This window comes from Myotis daubentonii, chromosome 7 (genome assembly GCF_963259705.1).
Source record: "Myotis daubentonii chromosome 7, mMyoDau2.1, whole genome shotgun sequence".
In the NCBI taxonomy this organism is placed as follows: domain Eukaryota; kingdom Metazoa; phylum Chordata; class Mammalia; order Chiroptera; family Vespertilionidae; genus Myotis; species Myotis daubentonii.
In genome coordinates this window covers 57,561,859-57,587,893 of record NC_081846.1, presented here as the reverse complement: position 1 = coordinate 57,587,893, position 26,035 = coordinate 57,561,859, and the positions used below count along the sequence as shown (strand labels likewise).

Here is a 26,035-nt window from a genome sequence, read left to right as displayed (position 1 = left end):
TGTCTCTGTCTTTTCCACTGAATCTGATGGATACAGTAACATTGGGAAAATAGCTTTAATTTCTCAGTAGACTCATTCATAGAATGAGGAGATTGGGTTAGTTGATCTCAAATGTCCTTTCCAGTTCAAAAGCAAACAAACAAACATTATTCTAGGAAATTTGTATGTTTTCCAGTTCGAAAACAAGCAAATATTATTCTAGGAAATTCAGGTTTTTTTCTATACCTAGGTATAGAAAAATGAAGTATACTACAGTGAATACTATACAGCACAATGTAATTGTGTATCATCTTCCCCAGCCTCAGCTATAGTAAGTGGGTCTTCCTTCTCATCTGAATAATGCTTTCCTCTTTCTGGGTCAAAATATTAAGTGACAGCAGCAGCAAGTATCATTCATGTACACAGTGGGCAATCAGATACTCTGGAATCTTCTGTGAGGGTTTTAACTAGGAAACTATCTAAGGAACAAAATAAAAAACTAGAGGTTCATGTATGAATATGAGAGTTTAAAATAGGTCAGAAGTATCAGTTTACCCATTTGTGAATATAAATACTGTAAATATATATTAAGTATAAAAAATGCTCCCACTGATATTGTTTATCCTAACACAGGATAGAAGATTGCATCCACTACCTCCATCACCATACAATTTAATTTTTTTCTTTTACCTTTCTCTGTCTTTTACCGACTGTTCAGCCATTATTTTCTTCAATTCTTCTAGACGCCGAAGATCTCTCATTTCCATTTCTTGCCAATTCTGTTCTTTTTTAGCCCAGTATTCTCTGATCTGTTGTATAAATGTTACATAAAATTTAAATTAACAACAGAGATATAAAAACAAGGAGAAAACATAACAACATTACCCATCGGCTCATAGAGCGAAGACTGAATTTAAATGGCACTTCATCCTTTTCATTTTTTAGATCTGCTTACAATATATTGGCAACAGAAAAAAATAAATTAAAACACGAAGGGTCACATTCTGAGACACTGTATGGTTTAACAATTTCTGAAGTGGAAATGTGACTTGGGCTGAGACCTGAGGTTTTAATCTACGGTTAAAATAATTGACTTTCAGGGAACCACAATAAAGGCATGTTACTGTCTCTGAAGTATATGATCTACCTGTCACTCAAGAATATTTTTATCCCTTCTGGTAACACAGTCTTTAACAAATATAGCATCAAACCTATTTATACTGTAAAAGCATGAGTTTATTTATGCTAATGGACAGCAGGATGTTGAAAGCTTTATGCTTCTGGGGAAGTAGCAGGAGATAGGTGGGAGGAAGGAAGAAAAGAAAAAATTAGTGTGTTGTGAAATATAGCAGGTATGACTTATGCGGTAAAATAGAGGACAAATTTATCAAGCATTGTTCTTGTGAGGTCTGTTTCACTTTCCTTCTCTGGGGGCAGAATGATAAAACCAGAATTACACACATGCTATCGTCAGGGGCTGAAACCATCTCTCAGGGCTCTCCCCCTGATGGGGCAGCTGAAGTTGATTTGACTCTGGCCTGCCAGGTTGTGTCTGGGTCAAGAGACTGGATCTTGCTGGTAAAAAACCGAGTACCTCACAGGTGAATGACAGTGAGTGACTCACAGAGGGTCTGCTGTAGAGGATGGGTTAGCCCCCCCCCAATGTGGCATTTTCTCTTCTTAAAAGTGCAGGTGGAAAGCTCAGAGGTTTCCGGATTTTCCCTAGCAATGCGGTTTCTGACCCCGGGGAGCACCATGGCCACTGTGACTGCCCAGCAGAGCCTGCAACCTCAGCAGCCACATCCGTTCAACACTTAAGGAATCAGTGGATGAGCTCCAGGTAAAGCGATTCCACTACAAAAATGATTGAGATCTGAATTTAGGGAGATCAGGGATGAAGCCAGAAAGGGAGCAGCACCACAGATGGGAGTGAAAGAGAGGACAGGCGAGGGAGAGGGAGAAAACTGACCGACAGGTGCACTGCAGAGCCCTAATGGACAAAGGCCAGGGCGTTCTCTCAGTGCCAGACAGGGTGATTACACGGTGATTACATTGTCTCCCTCTGGGATTTATAAGTGATCTCTATTTTATTCTTTATACTTTTCTGTGTTACTTTATTGTTTGCAATGAGTATGTATTTCTTTCATAATCAGAGAAAATAAAGCTACTTCAAAATTAAAATTTGAAATAGAACAGATATTGGATTGAAGAGCATTTTTCTCTGGGTTCCAGTGTTTGCTTACTCCCTGCACTGGCCATGGAGACAAGTCAGTGGCCCTTTGTCGACGATGCCTTGACTACAAGTGGACCCACCTTGGGTTTCTAATATCCTGAGATCGCTGACACCATTTTGTGCAATGTCCTGTGCAGGCCCTAGAAGTATGTCACACCTGAGACATTTTTGACATCTCAGGACGAATTTTCATTCTTTACTTTCTGGTATCCTCGTCTATTGCTGTACCATGAATCAGTCAATATCTCTCTCTCTCTCTCTCTCTCTCTCTCTCTCTCTCTCTCTCTCTCTCTCTCTTTACTCCTTCCCAGTTCTTTCTACCAGGCCCTCTGAAACCTCTGTGTCATCATACACCAAATCCTCTACTTCTTTAACCTTCCAAACACTACCCCATGGTTTTGACTGAAATTCTCTTAAGTGAAGGAAGGATGCTCGTCTTCTGATGCCCACGTGCCAAGAGGCTGGGAAATGGTTTGGTCACTTTCCTCCTTCACCGCTCCCTCCTATCCAGTACAACACCTTCCTCCTTTGATGTCCAAAGCAACTCCTTCCAGCTCCTAGGCAACTTCAGCATCTGTCTGAATGCCCTTCCCACCTGCAAATCTCACAGTCCCATGACTTCCTCCATTCCAATGAGCCACCTCCTCCTCCACTTCCTCCTCCTTCTCCTCCACTTCCTCTTCCACCTCCTCCTCCACTTCCTCTTCCACCTCCTCCACCTCCTCCTCCACTTCCTCCTCCTCCTCCTCCTCCTCCTCCTCCCCCTCCTCCACTTCCTCTTCCACCTCCTCCACCTCCTCCTCCTCTTCCTCCTCCTCCTCCTCTTCCTCCTCCTCCTCCTCCACTTCCTCCTCCTCCTCCTCCTCTTCCTCCTCCACTTCCTCTTCCACCTCCTCCACCTCCTCCTCCACTTCCTCCTCCTCCTCCTCTTCCTCCTCCTCCTCCTCCACTTCCTCCTCCTCCTCCTCCTCCTCCTCCTCCTTCACCTCCTCCTCCACTTCCTCTTCCACCTCCTCCTCCACCTCCTCCTCCACTTCCTCTTCCACCTCCTCCTCCACCTCCTCCTCCATTTCCTCTTCCACCTCCTCCACCTCCTCCTCCACTTCCTCTTCCACCTCCTCCACCTCCTCCTCCACTTCCTCTTCCACCTCCTCCACCTCCTCCTCCACTTCCTCTTCCACCTCCTCCTCCACCTCCTCCTCCACCTCCTCTTCCACCTCCTCCACCTCCTCCTCCACTTCCTCCTCCACCTCCTCCTCCACTTCCTCTTCTACCTCCTCCACCTCCTCCTCCACTTCCTCTTCCACCTCCTCCACCTCCTCCTCCACCTCCTCCTCCACTTCCTCTTCCACCTCCTCCACCTCTTCCACCTCCTCCTCCTCCTCCACCTCCTCCTCCTCCTCCTCCACTTCCTCTTCCACCTCCTCCACCTCCACTTCCTCTTCCACCTCCTCCACCTCCTCCTCCTCCTCCTCTTCCTCCTCCTCCTCCTCCTCCTCTTCCTCCTCCACCTCCTCCTCCTCCTCCACCTCCTCCTCCACTTCCTCTTCCACCTCCTCCACCTCCTCCTCCACTTCCTCCTCCTCCTCCAACTCCTCCTCCAACTCCTCCTCCACTTCCTCTTCCTCCTCCTCCTCCTCCTCCTCCTCCTCCTCCTCCTCCTCCTCCTCCTCCTCCTCCTCCTCCTCCTCCTCCTCCTCTTCCTCCTCCTCCTCCTCCGGGATTCTATTACCATCAAGAACAGTTCCAGTCCTGAAATCTTTCATTATAGCCTTCTATCCTCTAGTATAGCCCTCATCCAAGGCTTTTCTAATTAGTATACTTGTTTCCCCCACAAGATGGCAGAAACTGTGATTTATTTACCTTGGCACTTCCAAAGGCAACTAAAGTATAGAGAGGTAGTATATACCTAATAAACATTTGATTGATGAATGAATTACATAATCATAGAAACTGGTGCTATAGTCATGGTTTCAACTGACAATCTTCATTGACAATCAGCATTTCTTTTATGAATTCCTGATTAATGCCTCTCAGTTTCTCATGGTGGTATTCCCAAACCTGTTCACTATGTGAAACTCTATACCAGCCTCTATTTCTTCACTTTATCAGAAGTAAGGGAGATAAAGTTCATTTATCTCCCTTTGAGGGGCAAGATATCTAAAAGATATCTTCCTTGATGTCTTGCCCCTCAAAGGAAGAGGTGTCCTTCCTTCTGTCCAAGATTTACCCCTCACCTGGGCTCCAGATCCTTTTCCTCAATCCCACTTTTCCATAACCTTACTCTGTCATCGACCTCTCTCCCCCGGTACCTGCAGCCTTTTAGTCTTTGCCGTTTCCTTTTCCTCACATGGAAATATACATAAGCCTCACCCATTAGCAAAAATCTAAACTAACTTTCTTTAGGCTCCCAAGACTGTAACCACACACTCTTCATTGTTCCCTTTTCAGTCAAGCATCTTATAATATTTACTAGAGGTCTAATGCATGACATTTGTGCACAGGCAGGGTCCCTACACCTGGCTGGTGATCAGGGCTGATCAGGTTCCCTGCCTACCCACCTCCTCCTTCCCTCGCTCCCTCAGCACCCCGCCGCAGCCACTGGTCACCCGCCATGTTCCGCCCCGCCCCCTGGTGGTCAGCACATGTCATAGCAAGTGATCGAACTCCCAATCTCCTGGTTGAACTCCCGAGGGGACACATTGCATATTAGCCTTTTATATAGAGAGATTATTTGACATCTCCTATTTTACTCCTCACCCATGGCATTCCTACATTCCAAATTCACTATTCTCTGAATTCACTACTCTCACCAGTGACTTCCAAAGGATCAAACCAAATGATCCTTTTCAATCCTTATTTTACATAATGTATTCATGTATTTGATTCTTTCAACCCTTATCTGTAGTCTTTAGACATTACTGATTTTGGCATTCATTTGTTCAACAAATGTTTATAGGGCACATGCTGTGGGTCAGATACTGTGCCCTACGTGGGATATGGTGATTAAAGAGAAATAAGGCTTCTGTCTCATTGAGCTGGGACTTTCTAGAAATAGAGATGAATGAACAGAATATTACACTAAGAAGAAAATAAGTATGGTGATGATTTAGAAAAATGTGGGTAGAACTATTAAAGGGCATAATTTTTAAATGACATTTGGATCAAAACTTGAATGATGAGTGAGACAACCATGGGATGAGATGAAGGGAGATCTTCCCACTGCAGGAAGTAGGAATTTTAGGTCCAATTGCCCTAAATGGGAAGGACCTTGCACATGTTCAGAACTGGGCAGAAGCCAGTGCAGCTGGAGCAGGTGATGTGAGTTAAGACTGGAGGTGAGATCGGCAAGCTAGATAGGGACTAGATATTAGGCAAGGATTTAGTTCTAGAAAAAAGGAAAAGCTACTGAAGTGTTTAAAGCAAGGAGTGACCTGACCTGACTGATACTTGTAAAATATAGCTCTGGCTATTGAATGATGAATGGATGTAGAGGAGTGAAGGAGAAACAGGAGACCAGATAGAATAAGGCAAAAATGATCACTTGCACTCAGGAAATGAAGTGAGATCACTTCTTGGCCTCTTGGCTATGATCAAGTATGGGAAATGAAGTGTTCAAATCTGAGATGTGCTTTTGAGTGGCGTCAAATGCTCATTGAGGGATTGGCTATGAAGGCTGAAGGAAAAGGAATCAAGAATGATGCCTAGCCCAAGCCGGTTTGTCTCAGTGGATAGAGCATTGGCCTGTGGACCAAAGGGTCCCAGGTTGGATTCCAGACAAGGGCCTGTACCTTGGTTGCAGGCTCCTCCCCAGCCTGGGCCCTGGTCGAGGATTGTGCAGGAGGCAACCAATTGATGTGTTTCTCTCACATCAATGTTTCTCTCTGTCTTTCCCTCTCTCTTCTACTCTTCCCCCAAATCAATGGAAAAATATCTTCAGGTGAGGATTAACAACAACAACAACAAAGAATGATGCCTAGGTTTTTGCTAAGCAACTGGTTGGATGATGGTACTGATACTGAGATGGAAGAGAGGAAGAACAACAGGTTTGAAAGAAAGACAATCAGGAGTTCAGTATTGAACATTAAACAGTTGATATAACTGTAAGACCTTTAAGTGGAGATTCCATACAAACATCTGAAGGTATAGATAGGTGGCTCAAGGGAGGATTCAGAGCTGGAGATCTAAATAAAGGAGACATCCACTTAACATGGTATCTGATGCTACAGGACTGAATAGTCTCTAGGGTGAGAATGGAAATAGAAGAGAGATGGCGGCCATGCACTTGCATGCTTATCTGCCTTTTGCATGTTTTTCTCAGCTAGAATAATTTTATTTCCCTCCTTCACTTGCTAATTTTACTCTACCTGTAAGACCAGAACAAAGGCCACCTCCTTGCATCTTCCTCTGAACACTACAGTAAAAATGTTAGCAGTGTCCTGGGCAGACCAATGACCTTTGATGAATGTTTATTACTTTCCATTCTTTGTCCTATCTTGTATTCCTTCGTTATTTTTCATGAGGCTCTGCCACTGTATTGTTACTGATATATCTGGGCATTTACTATATGCCTGGCAAGCTCTCCCTGTCTTGTTGCCTGCTAAAACCCTCCTGTCCAGCTAGCATTCAATTTTAGTATTGCTTCCTCAGCCTTCCTCCCTCTCCCTCTCCTTCAGACATAGCTAGGTTTACCTTCTAAGGCACTATTTATGTATCCTTAGCATAGCACTTTCCATATTGATCTGCATTGTTCATCTTTTTATCCCTGGTACCTTGTATTGTGTCTCACACATAATAAGGCTTAATTGATCATCGTTAGCTGAGTGGTAGCTTCTTCTGGTCTCTGGTCCGAGAATAACAAACTTGTGGATGGGAACTAGCCAGCAATTTTATTTGCAGGATGATAAATTCTGAACTAAGCACTTCCCTAAGGACAGTTCCTTTCACTTTTCGTCAATTAATAGGAACAGAAAGTGTGTGTCAAGAATTATTGGAGTTGTAGGCCTCAAACTGAAGTTAAGGCGAAGTGTATTTAACCAGCCCTTTGGGACATTGGTTGAGACAGATGTTAAACACAGTGCTTTTTAGAATTCTTGAGCGATTCTTGATAGGGGGATAGAAAGTTAGTGCAAGTGATAAGAATTGAATTTAAAGCTTCTCTCTTGACTTCCAGCTGAGGGTCTAGAGAAAGCTTGTTTTTCTTACAACCAATACAGGCCCTCATTGTTCCACATCTCCTCCTATTACCTCTGATTTGTATTGAATGTTACTCTTTCATAGTTCCACGTTTTTTTCATTTTACCAAAAGCCAGTAAATGCATAAATAAACCAAAGAAACTATTCCCTATAGAAATTTGTGAATCAAAATAATGCTATGCTATTTTCTCAGGGTTTTAAGATCACTTTTATATCTCATCTTACTTTTGTAATCGTCCAAACAATTTGCTTCTCATTAAAAACATGATGTTTATGGTACTGGAGTACATCAGAGTTTAATTTTTAAAAATTTGGATTAATATTACACAACCATTAAATTACATATTTTCTACTCCTTCAGTCCAAGAATTATCACAATTCAGCATGAAATAAGAATTTCTTGTTTTTAGATAGAAAGTTAGTACTAAAGCATTATTAGGAAGATGATTTGGTGTCTGATTTCAAACAATCTGTATAATATTGAATCTTTGAACAAATAGACTTCTGTACCTTGCTTCCAGGTCATTATTTCAAATGCTTTAATGGCTTATTCAGGAGGAGGTCATAATTCTTAACTAGATACACAAAATATATATTATTCACAAATAAGAGCTAAATGCTTCCTTTTTACTTTAACTGTTCAATTACAGCACCCCTTTTTAGTCTTGGTTTGAGGACATAACTATATTCCCATTCTCTTAATTTTTTGTCTCCCATTCTCTTACTGATTTTCTATTTTAATGATTCCTAATAGGAAACCAATAGAACACTCAAAATTAGGATAAGTCCAGAAGAATGTAATAAGAGGACAATTGACAAAGGAGGGTTGGAATGCAGGGCAATCACAAGGGGCTATTCAGTAGCCTGGCTGCTTCAGAGCCATAGAGCAGAGTCAGAAAGGCTGATGTGGGGAGAGCCACCTGACAGGAGCTGAGACCTTTGGTAGAGGACACAGTTAGTCAGCACAACTCTGCAGGGCAAGGAGTTGGGGAAATAACGCTTTGAACCTCACTATCCTCCCTTATCCTCATTTCCAATGTTTCACTTTGACTGAGCCCAACCAGGAGCCAGGGGGTGAAACCCATGTAGGACAACTCCCTGGTTACAGAGCAGAATGGAGAATAGATACAACCTAAGGGGAGGACGTCCAGCATGATAGTATTAATGCATTTTATTATAAATTATTTGGAGGTAGGTGATGTCTACATGCATGAGTAAATAACATGAATGTTTTGTAGGTGGTATTTAATTTGATCACTTATGTGAGCCTTTTTTCATACCAGAGCTGCCTACTCAAATGGTAATAGCTATTTTCTGCTGTGATGTAGTCTTGGGTTCTTAGAATATGATGAGCCAAGAAATGGAATAAACACATTAGTTATCTCCCTTTTAATTGAAATGTCAGGTAGATTACAAAATAATTCTGATGTCTTCTTTAGGAGTAAGGTCTATTTTCAGCAGGGGCATTGAAATATTACATAATGATCATGTCATATGTTGATATTACTAAAATGAATTTGTCTGTAATCTTGCTTAATTTCTCCCTTTTCACTATTCATTAAGAAGGGAGTATATACACTGAGGATGCTGTATTTCACTGCCTGAAATGTCAGGGAGAGTGAAAAGTAATCAAATCTCAGTCATTCAATCATGACTTCTTAGAGCTGTGGTGATTTTAGCAGTCATTCAATCCAAATACCTCATTTTACAATTGAGGAGGTAAAATCTCATGGAACCTACATAACTTGTTCAAGGTTGCCCACCTTGTTAGGGCCTCCTATTTTGGAATATTTTCCGCTATACCCCAACAGCAAAGAATAGTCTACTGCTTGTTCATTAAATTCACTCATTCAACCAATATTTAATGAGGGCCTTGCCAGGCATTGGAGATAAAGCAATAAAGAAAATAGACATAACCCTCTTTTTAATGGTGCTTATATTCTAGAAGATGAAGAGAAAGCAGTCAACAGATAGATAAATGTCAGGGGGATGATAAGTGCTTAAAAAAAAAAAAAAGTTGGGTAAATGAACAGAGTAACAGGGGAGGAGGATGCTGTTTTAAGTTTGGTAATCGAGGTTGAACATTCTCTCTGATGACATTTGAGTGGGGCCCTGATGAAGTAAGAGAGTGAGTTATGCAGATCTGGGAGAGAAGAATTCCAAGCAGCGGGAACAGCCAGTGCAAAAGGCTGAGGAGAGATGTGGTAGGGTGTTCAAGGAGGAGGAAGTGGGCTGGTATGGCTAAAGTAGGATGAGTGAGGAGAAAAGTGGTAGAATGTGAGATCCAAGAGATATGGAGTGTAGTGCAGGGAGTGACATATCTGCCGTGACTTTTAAAAACATCACTGTGACTATTGTGTGGAAAATACACTGGAGGGGGGTGGGAATGGAAAAGGAGGAGGCAGAAAAATTAATTAGAATATTAAGATGTTATTAAAATTGTTCCAATTTGAAAGGAAGAGCCTTCTATTCATGACAATAAGTAAAGTCTTGGGTATGAGCTTTGCGGGGCCGGGTGAGAATAAGAATCAAAGATAATACCAAGGCTTTTGGCCTGAATACTGGGAGCACATGTTTCCATTTTCTGAGAAAAGAAATACTGGGGAAGGAACAGGTTTGGAGGGACAAACAAAAATAGATTTGAAGCAGTGGGATGAGTAAGTTTAGAGTTCAAGAGAGAAGTCCAGACCAGAGAAGTTAATTGATACTAGTCAGCATATCATTGCATATAAGTTACATTGGATTGATTGAGATCACCTATAAGATATACATACTTAGAGGACTGAGCACCCAGGCCACTCTCAGACTTAGAAGCTAGAATGATGAGAAGGATCCATCCAAGTTTATTGAAAAAGAGAAAACAGTGAGATAAAAGAACAAAAAGAATTAGCTTCTTAGAAGCCAAATATCAAGTCTTCCAAGGAGGAGGCAGTAACCACTTTTATCTTAATGTTCATGAAAGGTAAGGACTGAGAAGTGATCCCTGGAATTAGCAACATGAACGCCAATGATGACCTTGGCAAGCACAGCTTTGCTGAGGGGAGGGACAAAATGGCTCAAGAGAGAATGGGCAAAAAGAAGTTGGAGACAGCGTGTATGTGCTATAGAATGGTGCGATTTTCCTAAGGGAGGGGGTGAGGGCTCTAGGGAGATTATTATTTTTTTAAATACGAGCCATAATGATATATTTGTAGGTTAGTAGGAAATATTTGTAGGAAAGATCTAGAAGAAAAGGAGGAGATGGTGGTGAGAGAAAGGTTGGGATAACCTTGACTAGGAGAGAGGGAATAGGATGCAGTGTGTGCATGAAGGGTCTGGCCTTAGACAGGAGTGCAGACACTTAATTCATGCATTGCAAAAGGAGGGGGGTGGTTACCAGGTACAGATTCTGATAGGTTGGTACATGTGATATTGCAAGACTATGAAAATTATTTTCTTGTAAAGTAAGATATTGATAGGTAAAAAAAAAAATCACATCAAAATCATTACTATTTTCTTCAGTCTACAACTTAACCAAAGAACAGCACTAAGGAGGCAATGAAAGTGTTTTTTAATCTATCCATAACACAAGGTTGTAATTTATGCTTCAATTGTGATCAAACTATAATGATCCGTCTTCTTGCAGTTTAGAGTGGTTCATTAACCCAAGGAGAGAAATCCCTAGAGAATATTAAGAGTAAGAAGACAAACACAGTGAAACTGTGCACCTATAGAACATAAAAGAAATACTCCTCGTAAGCAGACTATTACAGAGTTAAAAGTATCAATACCTGTATACTAACAGCTCTGGGTAAAGTAGGACAGGACTGCAGCCATAAAAATGACCCTAAAGCAAATAGTTTGAAACCAAGATTTCTCAAAATTGATTAATCATAAACTTAATACATAAACTTAACAGCAATTATAATGATGGACAGCATTTAAAATCATGAACTACAGAGTTAGCCCTCCTGAGTTCAAATCCTAACTGCACCTCTTAATGGATAGACGACTATTACTTTGGGAAACTTATGTACATTCTTTGTATCTCTGTTTCTTCATTTATAAAATGAAGATCATGCTAGTACAAACCCCTTCGGGTAGTTAAGAAGATAAAATGAACAGAGAGCAGTGCACATAGCAAGCACTCTGTAAAATTAAATCACCATAGATAATGAATTTCTACCCAGAAAATAGAACCCAAAATTGACACCTGGAGTTAATTTTTAAGACTCTTCTTCTAAAACTGTCTATTGGGAAATATTTTACAGGAAAACAAATATACTGTGTATATAGCTCTTGATCATCCAGAGGTTTTTCCCCCTCCATCTGACTTTTTTAACTGAAAAAACAACTCTCCCAAGAAGACATACAAATGGCAGATATATGAAAAGATGTTCAACCTCACTAGCTTTTAGAGAAATAGAAATCAAAACTACAATGAGATACCATCTCACACCTGTTAGAATGGCTATTATCCACAACATAAGTAATAACAAGTTCTGGAGAAATTGTGGAGAAAAAGAACCCTCATTCACTGCTGGTGGGGATGTAAACTGGTACAGCCACTATGGAAAACAGTATGACACTTCCTCAAAAAATTGCAAACAGAGTTCCATATGACCCAGCGATCCCTTTTCAGGGTTTCTACCTGAAAAACTCAAAAACATTTAATTGCAAAGATATAGGTACCCCTTTGTTCTTTGCAGCTTTATTCATAGTGGCCAAAACACGGAGACAACCAAAGCATCCTTTGATAGAAGATTGGATAAGGAAGTTGCGGTACATATATACTATGGATTACTATTCACCCATAAGAAAAGATGAAATGCTGCCATTTGCAAAACATGGATGGACCTTGAGAATATCATGGTAAGCGAAATAAGTCAGTCAGAAAAAGCTAAGAACCATATGATTTCACTCATATGAGGGACATAAAACTGAACCTCATAGATACAGACAACAGTAAAGGGGGACAGTAAAGGGTAAAGGGAGCCAAGTATATGGTCACAAGAGAAGATTTGACTATGGGTGGTGGGCACACAATGTAATACACAGATCATGTGTCATAGAAATGTACACTCAAAACATATACGATCTTATTGACCAATAAACTTAATTTTAAAAAGAAAGAACAGCCCTAACCGGTTTGGCTCAGTGGATAGAGCATCGGCCTGCGGACTGAAAGGTTCCAGGTTCGATTCCAGTCAATGGCATGTACCGTGGTTGCGGGCACATCCCCAGTAGGAGATGTGCAGGAGGCGGCTGATCGATGTTTTTCTCTCATCGATGTTTCTAGCTCTCTATCCTCTCCCTTCCTTTCTGTAAAAAATCAATAAAATATATTTAAAAAAAAGAAAAAGAAAGAACAATCAAACAAAAAACTGTCCTGTCACCAGTTTTTCTACTTCATAAAAAAAGTTCCAATTGAAATTTCACTTTTTAAAAAAATATGTTTTTATTGATTTCAAAGAGAGGAAGGAAGAAGGAGAGAGAAATAGAAAATCTATCAAACTATAATGATCTGGTTTCTTGCAGTTCAGTTAGAGTAGAGCTAAAAGACAGAAAATCATCAATTGGCTGCCTCCTGCATGCCTCCTCCTGGGGATCGAGCCTGCAACCAGGGCATGTGCCCTGACTGGAATCAAACCGTGACCTCCTGGTTCAGGGTTTGATGCTCAACCACTGAACTACACTGGCTGGGTGGAAATTACACTTTTAAAAGACAGTTGAAACCAGAAAAGTGAGCTTCTTGGACTACCATCTGCCTTTCTGCCACTTACTGACTCAATACTGAGAGCTGACCCTGTGTTCAGTCTCATATGGGAAGGTTAGAATCAGTTAATAAGCTTATATTCATATTCATTTCCAAATTTTAATAGCAAAACAAGAAAATTATGAATATTTAAAAATTATATGATCTCTTGGATAATTAAACCTCACATAATAAACTAATTTCTTTACTCATATAATATTAATCAGATGACTGATATTAAATATTCAGAAAATAAAGTATGAACCCACAGTTTGTTTTTGGAATCATTTCTACATAAAACATACACTATCTTCTGATTTGGATCATTATAAAATTCTGATAGTTAATTTACCCATTAGGTTTCATAGCTCCCATGTTTGGAATATTTAATCAGATACCCCAAAAAGACCAATAATTAAAAGAAAACCACCCTATTAAACTTTGACTACAAGATCACATTTCTAGGAGTTAGTAATTGAGAGAACCTCAAAACTGAGGGTAAGAAGCAATTCAACAGATTGGTCCTCAGCCAGATGGGGATAGTGCACTCCAATGGCAGGTGGTTCCTTTGCAAAAGGGATTCTTACAGTGAGAGATTTGGGTGGGTGAATGTTAGAGCAAAGGTCAAACTGTTCATAAAGGGTCAAAGACATGTTTTCTGGGTCCAAGGAGTCTATGAGAATTCTTATATTCAATATTCTCCATTATATGAAAATGTAAAAAAGTGCTGTAAGCCAATTTTAGATCATCTGTATGTGACTGCATTACTAAGTACTGCCACAGTGTTTTTGTGTTCACAGTTCAGTTGGTCCCCAGTGATATATTATACTAGGGGCCTGTTGCACGAAATTCGTGCACTGTGGGCGGGGGGGTGTCCCTCAGCCCAGCCTGCATCCTCTCCAATCTGGGACCCCTTGGGGGTAATCCAACTGCCAGCTTAGGCCCAAAACCAGCAGTCAGACATCCCTCTCACAATCCAGGACTGCTGGCTCCCAACTGCTCACCTGCCTGCCTGCCTTATTGCACCTAACCACTTCTGCCTGCCAACCTGATCACGCCCTAACCACTCCCCTAACAGCCTGATCGATGCCTACCTGCTCCCCTGCAAGCCTGGTTGCCCCCAACTGCCCTCCCCTGCCAGCCTGGTTGCCCCTAACTGCCCTCCCCTGCTGGCCCGATTGCCTACAACTGGCCTCCCCTACTGGTCATCTTGTGGTGGCCATCTTGTGACCACATGGGGGCAGCCATCTTGTGCAAGGATGTGATGGTCAATTTGCATATTACCTCTTTATTATATAGGATAAACAATATTTATACCTTGGATTGTGTTAGTCTAAATGGGTTCCAGTTAGATATCTCCCCCCGCCCCTTCTCTCTCTCACACACACACACCCTTTTACTTTACTCAAGGTTGAGAAGGAGCAGTATGAGGGAAAAGGAGTTGGAGGAAACAGACCGTGATCTGAACCAGAAGGTCCAACTTCTGAGGGACCTTTCTGCCAGGGATGCTTTCCAAGCAGAGTTCTGATTATAAAGGTCCTTTCTCCCACTAAGTCCCCAAGATCTATGCACCCTCCCTCTGCAACAGCAAGGCATTCATCACTGGAAATGAAAGCCAATTCATCACAAGTATTTGAAGGAAATTGCAGAGGACAGTTTCATATCCTGCAGCTCCTATGTTGCACAAATGCACACAATAGCAATTAAAGGCCCAAGCAAAAAGAAAAAAAATTAGTAAAAAGAGAGATGATGAACCTTATTGGAATCAGTGCAAAAAATTTATACTCTAAGTCCTAAACTTTGATCAAATGTGGCAAAACTAATGACCTTTATTGGCATAGGAGCATTCACACTAGGAAGCCATCAGACCAGCATGGGCCGGTGTGAGTATAGATGGCCAAAATATAGTTTAATGATATAAGACTAAGAAATAAGAGAGGAGGAGGGCCAGGCATGAATGACTGAGGGCAAAGTTTCCATGCTATCCTCCTCAAGCTCAGGTCTTCATCAGTCCCACTGAGAGGGGCAGGAGAGTCACACAATAATTATGGGTGTAAGTGTACATACACAGATATACTAGTATGCATTTGCACTTGTATATGTGCAGGTATATTTTATTTACTGAATGTGGTTATGCTTAATTTAACTAATTGCAAACTCCATATAGTTCAATCCATTTTATATTTTTAGTTTTTCTCTATTAACCCTTTTGTTCTACTTATAAAGTTTGAAGCTAAAAGAAATCCTTCTGTATTAATAGTAAGAGCATCTACTGACCTAACCAAGAATTGCATATTATCTTTGTGGCAGAACAGGCAAACACATCCCTTTAAAAAGATACCAGAAAAGGGGCAATTTCTGTTTGAGTAGAGTGACCTTACAATTGCATGGAGGACTGGGTGCACTGTGTGTTATATTAAAGGCACTTGGCGCATACTTATTGAATAAGTGGACTAATGAATGAATGATCATCCTATTTGGATCGTTAGTGATGCCTTTGGGAGTATACACAGTCTTACTGTCAATATGCCTTATTAGGAGCTGACAAACTATTCTATGTGTAAGGTGGTGAGGGGGGAAGGGAAACTTTTCCCAAGCCTGGATGGCTAGGTTTCATTTGGGGCTGGAAGTATTAGGAATGTAGTCTGCTTCCTGCCAATAGAATTGGGGGGGGGGGGGTCCATGAGCCTCCTTTCACTTCATACTTTTTCAGTTCCTTTCAGTCCAAGCTGGCAATGTTTTAGACAACAAATTTTAATCTTAGCAGAAATCAGTGTTTCTAATAAAATTTTCTCAAGAACCGAATGAGCTATTGTGGATTTATGGGGATTCACTCCATTAGACAAACGCCACATCCACAGGTATTTTTGAGATAATCCCTTCTCTCTTTTGGCTTCCTGTTGAGGTGGCCAAGAAAAGATTGTCCTTAAACATCCTAAAGGCCTTCTAGTGTGAGAAGATCTGTAAGAAACATCCTTAATTTCCTGGAAGGATCTTTCATGTGACTGAATACTCTAATCTTTTCATCTTTTTGAGGTTTTAACAAAGGGATTTATATTAGCACACTCAGCCTTTTCTCCATCCCATGCTGTCGGCAACAATCTCTTAACTCTAGAGTAGGTTTGGAAGTTAAAACAGGAATACATTTGGGGCATATCAGATTTGAAGCAGTGAGATATGTGAGTCTGCAGTTCAAGAGAGAAGTCTAGTCAGGAGATATTAATTAGTATTAGTCAGCATACTAATGGCACATAAATTATGTTGGATAGATTAAGATCACCTAGAAGGTACACACACTTTAGAATTTGTTTTCAGTTCATCACACATGGAGTTCACTACTTAGGAGAGTTCTCCACCTACCCCCAGGACAGAATTTCCCTAGACTTCCTCTCCCACCACATTACTGTGATCTTCCTATCCCTAGTTTCCAATAATATAGTCACTGAATTTTTCTGAGCCCTCACCAGCCACATCTCTACCGTTTGTATTAGCAGTCTGTTCAAGGCGTTCTAGTCTTGTTTCAACCATGCTCCTCAGATTCTTCCAGCATCTCCCCAGACCCCAATTCCAAAGCCACTTCCACATGTTTCTAAATTTGTTTTGGCAGCACTTTACATGTAGATACTAAAACCTGTGTTAATTTTTTAATTGCTGTGTAACAAATTACCACATATTTAGCAGCTTAAAACAACACTCATTTATTAGCTCAGAATCCTATAAGTCAAAGTTCACTATGGTGTGGCTGGGCTCTCTGCTCATGTCACAAGGCTGAAATCAAGGTGTTGACAAAACTGAGTTCTCATCTGGATGCTTTAGAGAAAAATATGCTCATTCTTGCTTTTGGCAGAATTCAGCTCCTTATGGTTATAGAATTACAGTATAGGTGATAGGTTCTCACTTCCTTTCTGGCTGTCAGCCATGGTCACCCTCAGCCCCTAGAAGCCCCTCCTCCCATTTCTTGCCATGTGATCTATCTCCTCATTCTTTAAGCCACAAATGTGAGTTATGTTCTTGTCGTGTTTCAAATCTCTGACTACCCCTCCTGTGAGCAACCAAAGAAAACTCTTTGCTTTTAAAGGACTCATGATGAGGTCAAGCCCACCCAGGTAATCTCCCCCTTTGCCAAGGTGGTCTGTGTCGTACAATATAACCTAATCCATGGCATTTACCGCCTTGGCAGTTATACAGGGCATGCATCTCCCAGGAGCAGGAAATCTCGGGGCCCATCTTAGAAGCCTGCCTATTACAGGAGTTATTCATTGGCCCTTTATATATCAACTAGGGGCCCGGTGCACGAAATTCGTGCACTGGGTGTGTGTGTGTGGGGGGGGGGGGGGGAGTGTTCCTCAGCCCAGCCTGCCCCCTCTCACATACTGGGAGCCCTCAGGCGTAGACCCCCATCACCCTCCGATCGCCTGATCAGCCCCTTGCCCAGGCCTGACGCCTCCACCAGAGGTGTCAGGCTTGGACAGGGGACCCCCATCTCCCCCTGATCACTGGCTCTGGCCCCTGCCCAGGCCTGAGGCCTCTGGCCCAGGAATCATGCCTGGGCAGGGGACCCCCATCTCCCTCTGATCGCTTGCTCCACCCCCCGCCCAAGCCTGACGCCTCTGAACCAGGCTTCCGGCCTGGGCAAGGGGACCATTATATCCCCCCAATCCCCGGCTCAGCCCCCCGCCCAGGCCTGATGCCTCGGCCAGAGGAGTTGACCCTCATCACCCTCCGATCACCAATCACCGGATCGGCCCCTTGACCAGGCCTGAGGCCTCCGGCAGAGGTGTCAGGCCTGGGCAGGGGACCCCCAGCTCCCCGCGGTTGCAGGCTCCGCCCCTGCTCAGGCCTAACACCTCTGGCCTAGGCGTCCGGCCCGGGCAGCAGGGACCCGCAGTGGCAGCGGCCCCACGATCACGGGCTTTGCTTTAGGCCCAGGCAAGGGACCCCTAGCTCCTGGGACTGCCAGCTTCGACCGTGCCCAGCTCCCATCGCTGGCTCCACCCCTACTTCCTGCTATCACTGGCCAGGGTGGAAAAGGCGCCTGATTCTCCGATCATGGCTGGGGGGCAGGGGGCTTCTTCTTGCTTTCCCTTTCACCTCCCTGCATTGTGCCTACATATGCAAATTAACCGCCATCTTGTTGGCAGTTAACTGCCAATCTTAGTTGGCAGTTAATTTGCATATAGCCCTGATTAGCCAATGAAAAGGGTATCGTCGTACGCCAATTACCATTTTTCTCTTTTATTAGATAGGATAATCCCAAAGAAGCAGAGTTTAAAGTCTGGGAATTTAGTTTTTTATCATTCTCCTGTGTTGACCTTTGCCCCCCTCTTTCCCCCACTTTTAGCTTTTTAGATCAGTATATTATTAGATTAAGAAATACTGGAGAAGAGATTTTTATAATGAACTGCTCTCATAAGAACCCAGAGATTCCAATTTTGATCTGAATTGGAAGGTACTGTGGATTCAAGCACAGAGTTTCTTGAATCTTCTATGAAGCAGCACTGCATTCTGTTTATGATAGCCTGCCCTCTTTTGTTTTAGACTCCTCCTCTTCCCTGGTTATCTGTCTGCAGGACGAATATAATTCTGAGTATTTGCCAGGTCACCTGAAGACAAGGGGGAGCACCCAAGTGCCAAGGTTCTACTGGAGCCTGGGTCTCTTGGTATTTATTGGTGCGATGTCACTTAAAACTAAGAGATTGCAAAATGATAGGTCCCCCCCCCCCCCCCCGAAACATCTCTGAGGTAAGGCTGAAGGCCACATGGCTGTGGAGTTTTTCTGACTTTGCTGATAATGCTCCCCATCCCTCAGTCATACAATGTGGTGGGTTTCAATGCTGAATTAGGAGTTGGCTAAATTTGGGGGAGACTTGTGGTATGCCTGACAAAGGAAGGGACAAGTCTCTTTTTTAGGTGAGCCTTGGTTGAAATCTTCATTTTGGGAGCAAGGCTGAAACTTCCCTTGCTTTGGATTCCATAAAACTTGGGCATCATGCAGCAACAAACTCCTAAAATGCTGTGATACAGAGCAATCTTTATGTTACCCAAGCCACCTAAAGAGCCACGTCTACTGAAAAGGTGATGCTGAGACCAATATCACACATCAAGTGTTTTAAGGTTCATCTAGCACAGTAATTTTGTTTCTTACAATAGCTCCTAGGGATAGTTTATAGAAAGGCATCATCTTTTGATTTTATCAAGGCAATAATTTCAAAAGTGGAGAGAGGCTTCTGAAATATTACCATTATCTCCTAACAGCTTATAAATCAAAACTTTGCTGGAGTCTAGAATAAAACCAGGAAAACTGTGAATATTATGTTCAACTAGAGTTTTAAAACTCAGAAAAGAGTGATCTAATAACTTAAAGTTAGATTTTGAAAGGAGATTGGCACCTACTAGGGTAAACTTTGACAATGAATACAAATCAAAATGTTATTCCAACAAAAATACAATATTATTCCAACAAAAAGACATTAGTATTCCATAAAAGACAAACACTGGGAAGAAGAATTAGGACAAAGATATCTCTTGTTCATAAACCCTGCAGTGGGGTTTTACACATAGTTTCTCTATCTCAGTTGCTGATCTCTTAAAAAAAGAGAGAGCCAGGCAGGTGAAACAGCCCTAGCTAACACAACAACCAGTCTCATGACAGTGAAACTGCCTATGAGAGTTTTTCTGCCAAGCTAGTGTTAAAATTGAAGCACTAAAATTTCTCACCAACATATAATATAGCTAAAATAAATAGATTCTGGATTTTTGGTTAGTGTATATAAAGGTAGCCAGAACTCTGGTATGTCTGAGTTAAGATGGAAATCTCCTTTCCTACATTGAACACATATTTTGGACAAACTATAACACAACACTGCATAAACACACACACACACACACACACACACACACACACACACTCATACACACACTCACACTCACACACACACACACTCACACACACACTCACACACACACTCACACACACACTCACACACACTCACACACACACACTCACACACACACTCACACACTCACACACACCACACTCACACACACACACACACACACACACTCACACACACACACACACACACACACTCACACACACTCACACACACACTCACACACACACACTCACACACACACACACACAGTCACACACAGACACACATACACACTCACACATACACACACACTCACACACACCCCAATGTCCCAGTGCTGAAAATAAATGGAACTCAAAATCAGAGCAGTGAGAGGAAGCCAAAGCCTAGGGACTCTTGGGGAAACGGGGCCGGAGATGGGTCTGAGAACTTGGTGTCAGGACTTTGAATATGAATTAGTTGTAGGACCTGTGCACACAGGAGCTAGAACCAAGCTTACAAAGAGCAAGAAGTCATGCAGGGACCATCCATCATCCATACACAAAATGGGAACTAGAGACACTATGACCATCCCCCACGAAAGTGACAAGTGAAGTGAAGGGTCAACTGGAGACCCCAGGCTGGGGTTGTGCATCTGTGCTGAGTCAGCACCCATTCCAGCTCCCAGTACAGGTCCCAAGTCTCAAGTTAATATACCAACTGGTCCCGGGCCAATGAAAGGCATGGGGCCCTGACCGGAGGCAAACATAAAAGCTCTCTGTGGAGATGCTCTCACTGCCAGGTCACAGTTCCTAAAGGAGCGCACAACTTAAAAAGGGAAAGCTTAGTAACTTCAATTACTTGATCATTTTAAATTTCTGTGAAACTACAGATGCCACAGAGAAAATTTAAAGGCAAGTGACCAATGGAAGAAAACATCTGGAACCCATAAAACTAATGAAAAGAAATGCAGAATTTATAAGAACTTTTACAGATTAACAAAGAAAAAAATAGACAAACGGACAAAAAGTATGGATAAGCAAGTCACAGATGAAGAAAACTGCCCAATGAATATTAGGAGATTTTCAATCTTGCAAGTGATCAGGGGAGTCCAATTTAAAACATGAGACACTGTTTACATTTATAAGCTTGGCACAAGTCAAGAAGAAAAGTTATAATATCTTATAAAATAAAAATAAAAAACCTTATGAAATGGAAAGCATACAGATCCAAGAACATAGTAATTCCCCTCTGAAGTGTACCCTAGAGAAAGCTGTGTACATATGCCCCAGTGGACATGTATGCAGTGGCTGCTACAACATGGCTGCAAGAACAAAACTTTAGAAACTTAAATGTCAGCCACTAAGAGAAGGGATAGGTGGTAGCCTAGTTCTACAATGGAACACTGTGTAACAAACAGTTAAAAGGCGTGAACTAGGTCTCTGTTTATTAATATAAGTATATCTCAAAAATGTAAGGTTGAATGAAGTACATGCTGCAGAATGATCCAATATGATAGTATTCATGAAAAAGTTTAAATTCACAAGCTACATATTAAAATATGTGAAAAGCAATAATAGATGTCCTAGAAAGATAGAAATAAAATTCATGTTGAGATTGCCTTTGAGGAGGTAAGAAGGGCAATGAGAATGAGTACATCCTCAAAAGAGGACTTCAGCTTTATCTGTAGAGTAAAATAATCTGGAGGATGAAAATATTAACAGTTTCAAGGCTAGGAGGTGAATAGTAATGCATTTTTTACATCATTCTCTGTACTTAAAAAATACTTCCTAAATGTACTTCTATCCTATATAATAAAAGTCTAATAAGCAAATTGACCAAATGGCAGAACAACTGGTGGAACAACCGGTCACTATGATGTACACTGACCACCAGGGGACAGATGCTCAATGCAGGAATTGCCTCCAGCCCACAGGCCCCAGGCCAGCCAAGGGAGGCAACTGGCAGTGGTGGTAGGGGGAAGGCCGGCGAGCAGGTGGCACCAAGCTAGCCTCAGCGAGTGCCAGTGGGGGCCCCCTGATTGCCTTGCCAGTCGCCCCACAGATCAGCCCTGATCACCGGCCAGGCCTAGGGACCCTACCCATGCACAAATTTTATGCACCAGCTGGTAGCTATGATGCACACTGACCACCAGGGGGCAGACGCTCAGTGCAGGAGTGGAAACCACAGGCATGGAAACATGGAACAGACTGATGAATGTCAGAGGGAAGGGAGGAGGAGGGAGGGCGGGAAGAGATTAACCAAAGATCTTATATGGGGTCCCTCAGCCTGGCCTATGGGGATCAGGCCAAAACCAGCTCTCTGACTTCCCCCGAAAGGTCCTGGATTGCGCGAGGGCACAGGCCAGGCTAAGGGACCCCACTAGTGCATGAATTTGTGCAGCGGGCCTCTAATAAATAAAATAAAACAGGTGCCTTGGTCCTATAGAATTGCAAGAAGTTGACCATGAATATGGCTTACAGCTTAATTATTCCTTTTATTACTCTGTTTAGTTGTTTTTGTTTTGTTGTCAGGTCCAATATTAATAGCTCATCTACAAGCTGATAAAAGTCTTTCTGCCATCTTTCAAAATGCCTTTCTCACACGGACATCTTTTGACAGTCATTGACTGCACTACGGTCAACCAAAATGCTATCCCAGTATGGTTGGTCTTTGCCATGGCCCTGTTCAGTACAAGACTTAACAACAATCACAAAACCTGTTTTTTCTTTACCTACAGCATCTCTTCTAATCACAAGTATCTGTGCTTATGCAGGTTAATAAAGTGGGTTCTCCTTCATGTCCAAAATCTTCCTAAGAACTGCCTATGAAAATTCCATGCCAAACACCAAGGTTAATCAAAGCTCAGTCAGGCAGTTAAACATTCATTCACACATTCACAGCAACAGTGAATTTTATACTTTTTCTTTCTTCTCTTCTCTTTGTAACAATTTCTTCTTCTTCCACAGTTTCTCTTTCTCCTCTTCCTTTTCCCTTCTTCTGGCAGAAATTTCCATTTCCAGTCGTGCTACCTCTTCCTGGTGGGCTCGCCATTGAAGAACCTGAAATAGAAATTCATTTCAGTAACTATTCACACTCATGTGATTTTACTGATCACAATGAGACTAGGTTCTGTAACAAGCAGATGTCTATGTTTTTTCCAAATACACATTAAAATTCTGTGCGCACATGAGTGTGGCATGTGTGCAATATGTGTGTGTGCTTTAGTGTTAAAAGGAGAAAGCAACCTTAAAATCACCTCATTCAGAGATTCCTCACTTGGATTCATGGAGTGAAATCCTAAAGACGCTATGAATTGACTTAAAAGGATCTATGGATTTTCATAAATAGCATATGAAAATTTCTCTCTTTTTGCACGGGTGTGTTTTTCTGAAGCAACAGTTCCAGCTTCTGTTCAACAGTTTTTTAAAAATCTCAAATGGTCCTAAGGTGCTAAAAAGTTTAAGAACCACTGATTATTTTATCTTCTTTATTTTATAAGTGAGGAAAATGAGCCCAAAGGAGGATGAAAAAAATTGTTCAAGATATTTAAAAGAACTTTTGGGGTACTGATAGGTATCATTGGTAGAAATAAACTGCTACAGCGTTTATTGGGCAATATGTATCATAATATAACATATGTATAGCCTTGGACCCACATCCCACTTTTAGGAAGTTATTCAAAGACAATTGGACAAGTGCACAAAAATGTACCCATTGGAACATTCACTGCAGTGCTGCTTAAACACAAAAACTGGAAAGAGCCGAAGTGTCTGGCAATAGGAGACAGCTTAAATTAATTATGGTACCGTCATTCAATGACTGCCATTGAAAAGGATGCTTTTTATCTATATTCACTGACATAGAAAACGCCCACAACATATTGTTAGGTGCAAAAAGCAGGTGCAAAACCACTTTACAGTGTGATCTCATTAAAATAAATATCATACATGTATCTAAACATAGAAAGAGATTTTGAAGGGGGTTTACCAAAATAATATATTGGCTATCTCTGAATAGCATTATTTCATGGAATTTTAAAAATTTATTCCTTAAGCCTGTCTGTGTCAAAGGATATTTTTACAATGAACATGTATTGTCTTTGTAAGCAAGAAACAAATGAAACTAACAAATAAAATCAAACCATTACATGTTCCGTGGACACATGTATCTAAGGAAGCAGAGAGGAGGGAGATGGAGAAATGTGCAGAATTTTTTTTAGTAAAGGAGGAAACTAGCATTCCCAACTTAATACCTTACATTACATATTTGATATAAGCATGACTCATTATGGTAATACATAAAATGAAAACTGAATAACTAAAATGTCCTAAAATATGATGAATTAAAGTGACTAAATAGTTAAACTCTTTTTGCACTTTAACTATTCTAAGTTTGGTTTCTAAAAATATATTTGTCCTATATATCAAAATAACCAAAAAAAAAAAAATCAGACTCTTGGTTTTGAGACACACTTAGGTTTTCCTATCAGCTGCTAGTCTGGCCATCATATTTACATTCTTCTTTGGAAATCCATACCTAGAATAAGATCACCTGTGCCTTCTGTCCTGACCTCCTGCTGCCAAACCTTTCCTTCCTGTCACCCACACGCTAGCTTAAGCATGCTGTATCAAAATCACGTGTCCAAGTGCTGCTAGTGATCTCCCTCACAAACACCTGAAGGACAGCCCTCAGTCCCCTTTCCTAAACCTCCTGGTGGTACTTAACCCTGCTAACCATTTCTTCGTGTTTAAAACTCTTTCCTACACGGGCCATACATTGTCTCCATTGCTTCTCCACTAATGGATACTACCCTTTTCTTCTTCCTGCTTCCTGAGCCCACCTCACACCCACAACTCTACTGCTATCCTTTCTCATTGACCTCAGCCTCTCTATGATCATTATTTGACATGCACATTCTCACCTATGAGTTAACCTATCATTTCTGTTTATCTGACTCTAAAATGTACTCTGTCTTTTTGTCTGCAACCCCATCCTAACAAATATGTAATGCCTTTGCTATTTGTATGTGCACCCAAAATACAACATTTCCAAAGTGAAACTCAACATCTTTAACTTGGCTACAGCTTCACACCAAGCCCTGTGGGCTTGCCTCTTCTTTTATTATTATTTTTTTAAAATATATTTTTATTGATTTCAGAGAGGAAGGGAGAGGGAGAGAGATAGGAACATCAATGATGAGGGAGAGCCATTAATCGGCTGCCTCCTGCACACGCCTATGGGGGAGTGAGCCTACAACCCAGGTATGTGCCCTTGACCGGAATCGAACCCGTGACTCTTCAGTACGCAGGCCAATGCTTTGTCCACTGAGCCAAACCAGCTAGGGGCCTGCCTCTTCTTTTAAACATCCTGTTTGTTCTGTGGAACCACAAGTATCTCTGTAGTTTGTAATTTTTTTTATTATGTACACCAATCAACATGACTAATTCTTTACATTTACGTCTGACTTAGGCAATCTTATATTTAAGTTCAGATGAGCTTTTACTTATGACAACTCAATTTCTAAACTATTGAATTTCCATAGGCCACTTCACTGTAATTTTCTAGACTACCCAGTCTACCTGCTAAATGCATTCAGAACAATACCAAAAAGTTCAGGAGGTTACGTCAATTTCTCCAATCAGAGCTGTAATAGTTCAGCTGTCTCATTGCCCCCAACAATGTCCCACACTAACCTAGCTAATGTGTTATCTCTAGGTAGGTTTTGTTTTTCCTTCACCTTCCCTTACTGCTCTTAGCCTCACAGCGTGGTCCATACTATTTCCTCACCGGGAGTGCTCTCAGTCTCTCCCTGTTTCATAAAATGCTTCTTGGCCTGAACATGCCGCATGTCTTCCATGAAGCATTCTCCAACTCACACTCATCTCTCTTTTCTTAATCATTTTATTATTTCATAATTTCTCTTGACTTGTTTTGAGCATAATGCTTCTAGTTCTATTTAGAACAGTGTCCATGATATATATGTATTTTTGTCTTCCCTTTTTACTGTCTTGCAAAGTGCTAGCACATCATAGGTAC

At 41.6% G+C, this 26,035-nt stretch overlaps 1 protein-coding gene across 1 annotated transcript in view; it reads right to left on the bottom strand.

The window, feature by feature from the left end:
• The window catches only part of CCDC148 (coiled-coil domain containing 148), a 225,905-nt gene that overhangs the window by 50,814 nt on the left and 149,056 nt on the right, over positions 1 to 26,035 (bottom strand). The window contains exons 11-12 of the mRNA XM_059704381.1: positions 22,918 to 23,058; positions 670 to 788 (exon numbers count right to left, since the gene is read on the bottom strand). Of these exons, the coding sequence (XP_059560364.1) occupies positions 670 to 788; positions 22,918 to 23,058 (260 nt within the window). The remainder of the gene's footprint in view (positions 1 to 669; positions 789 to 22,917; positions 23,059 to 26,035) is intronic.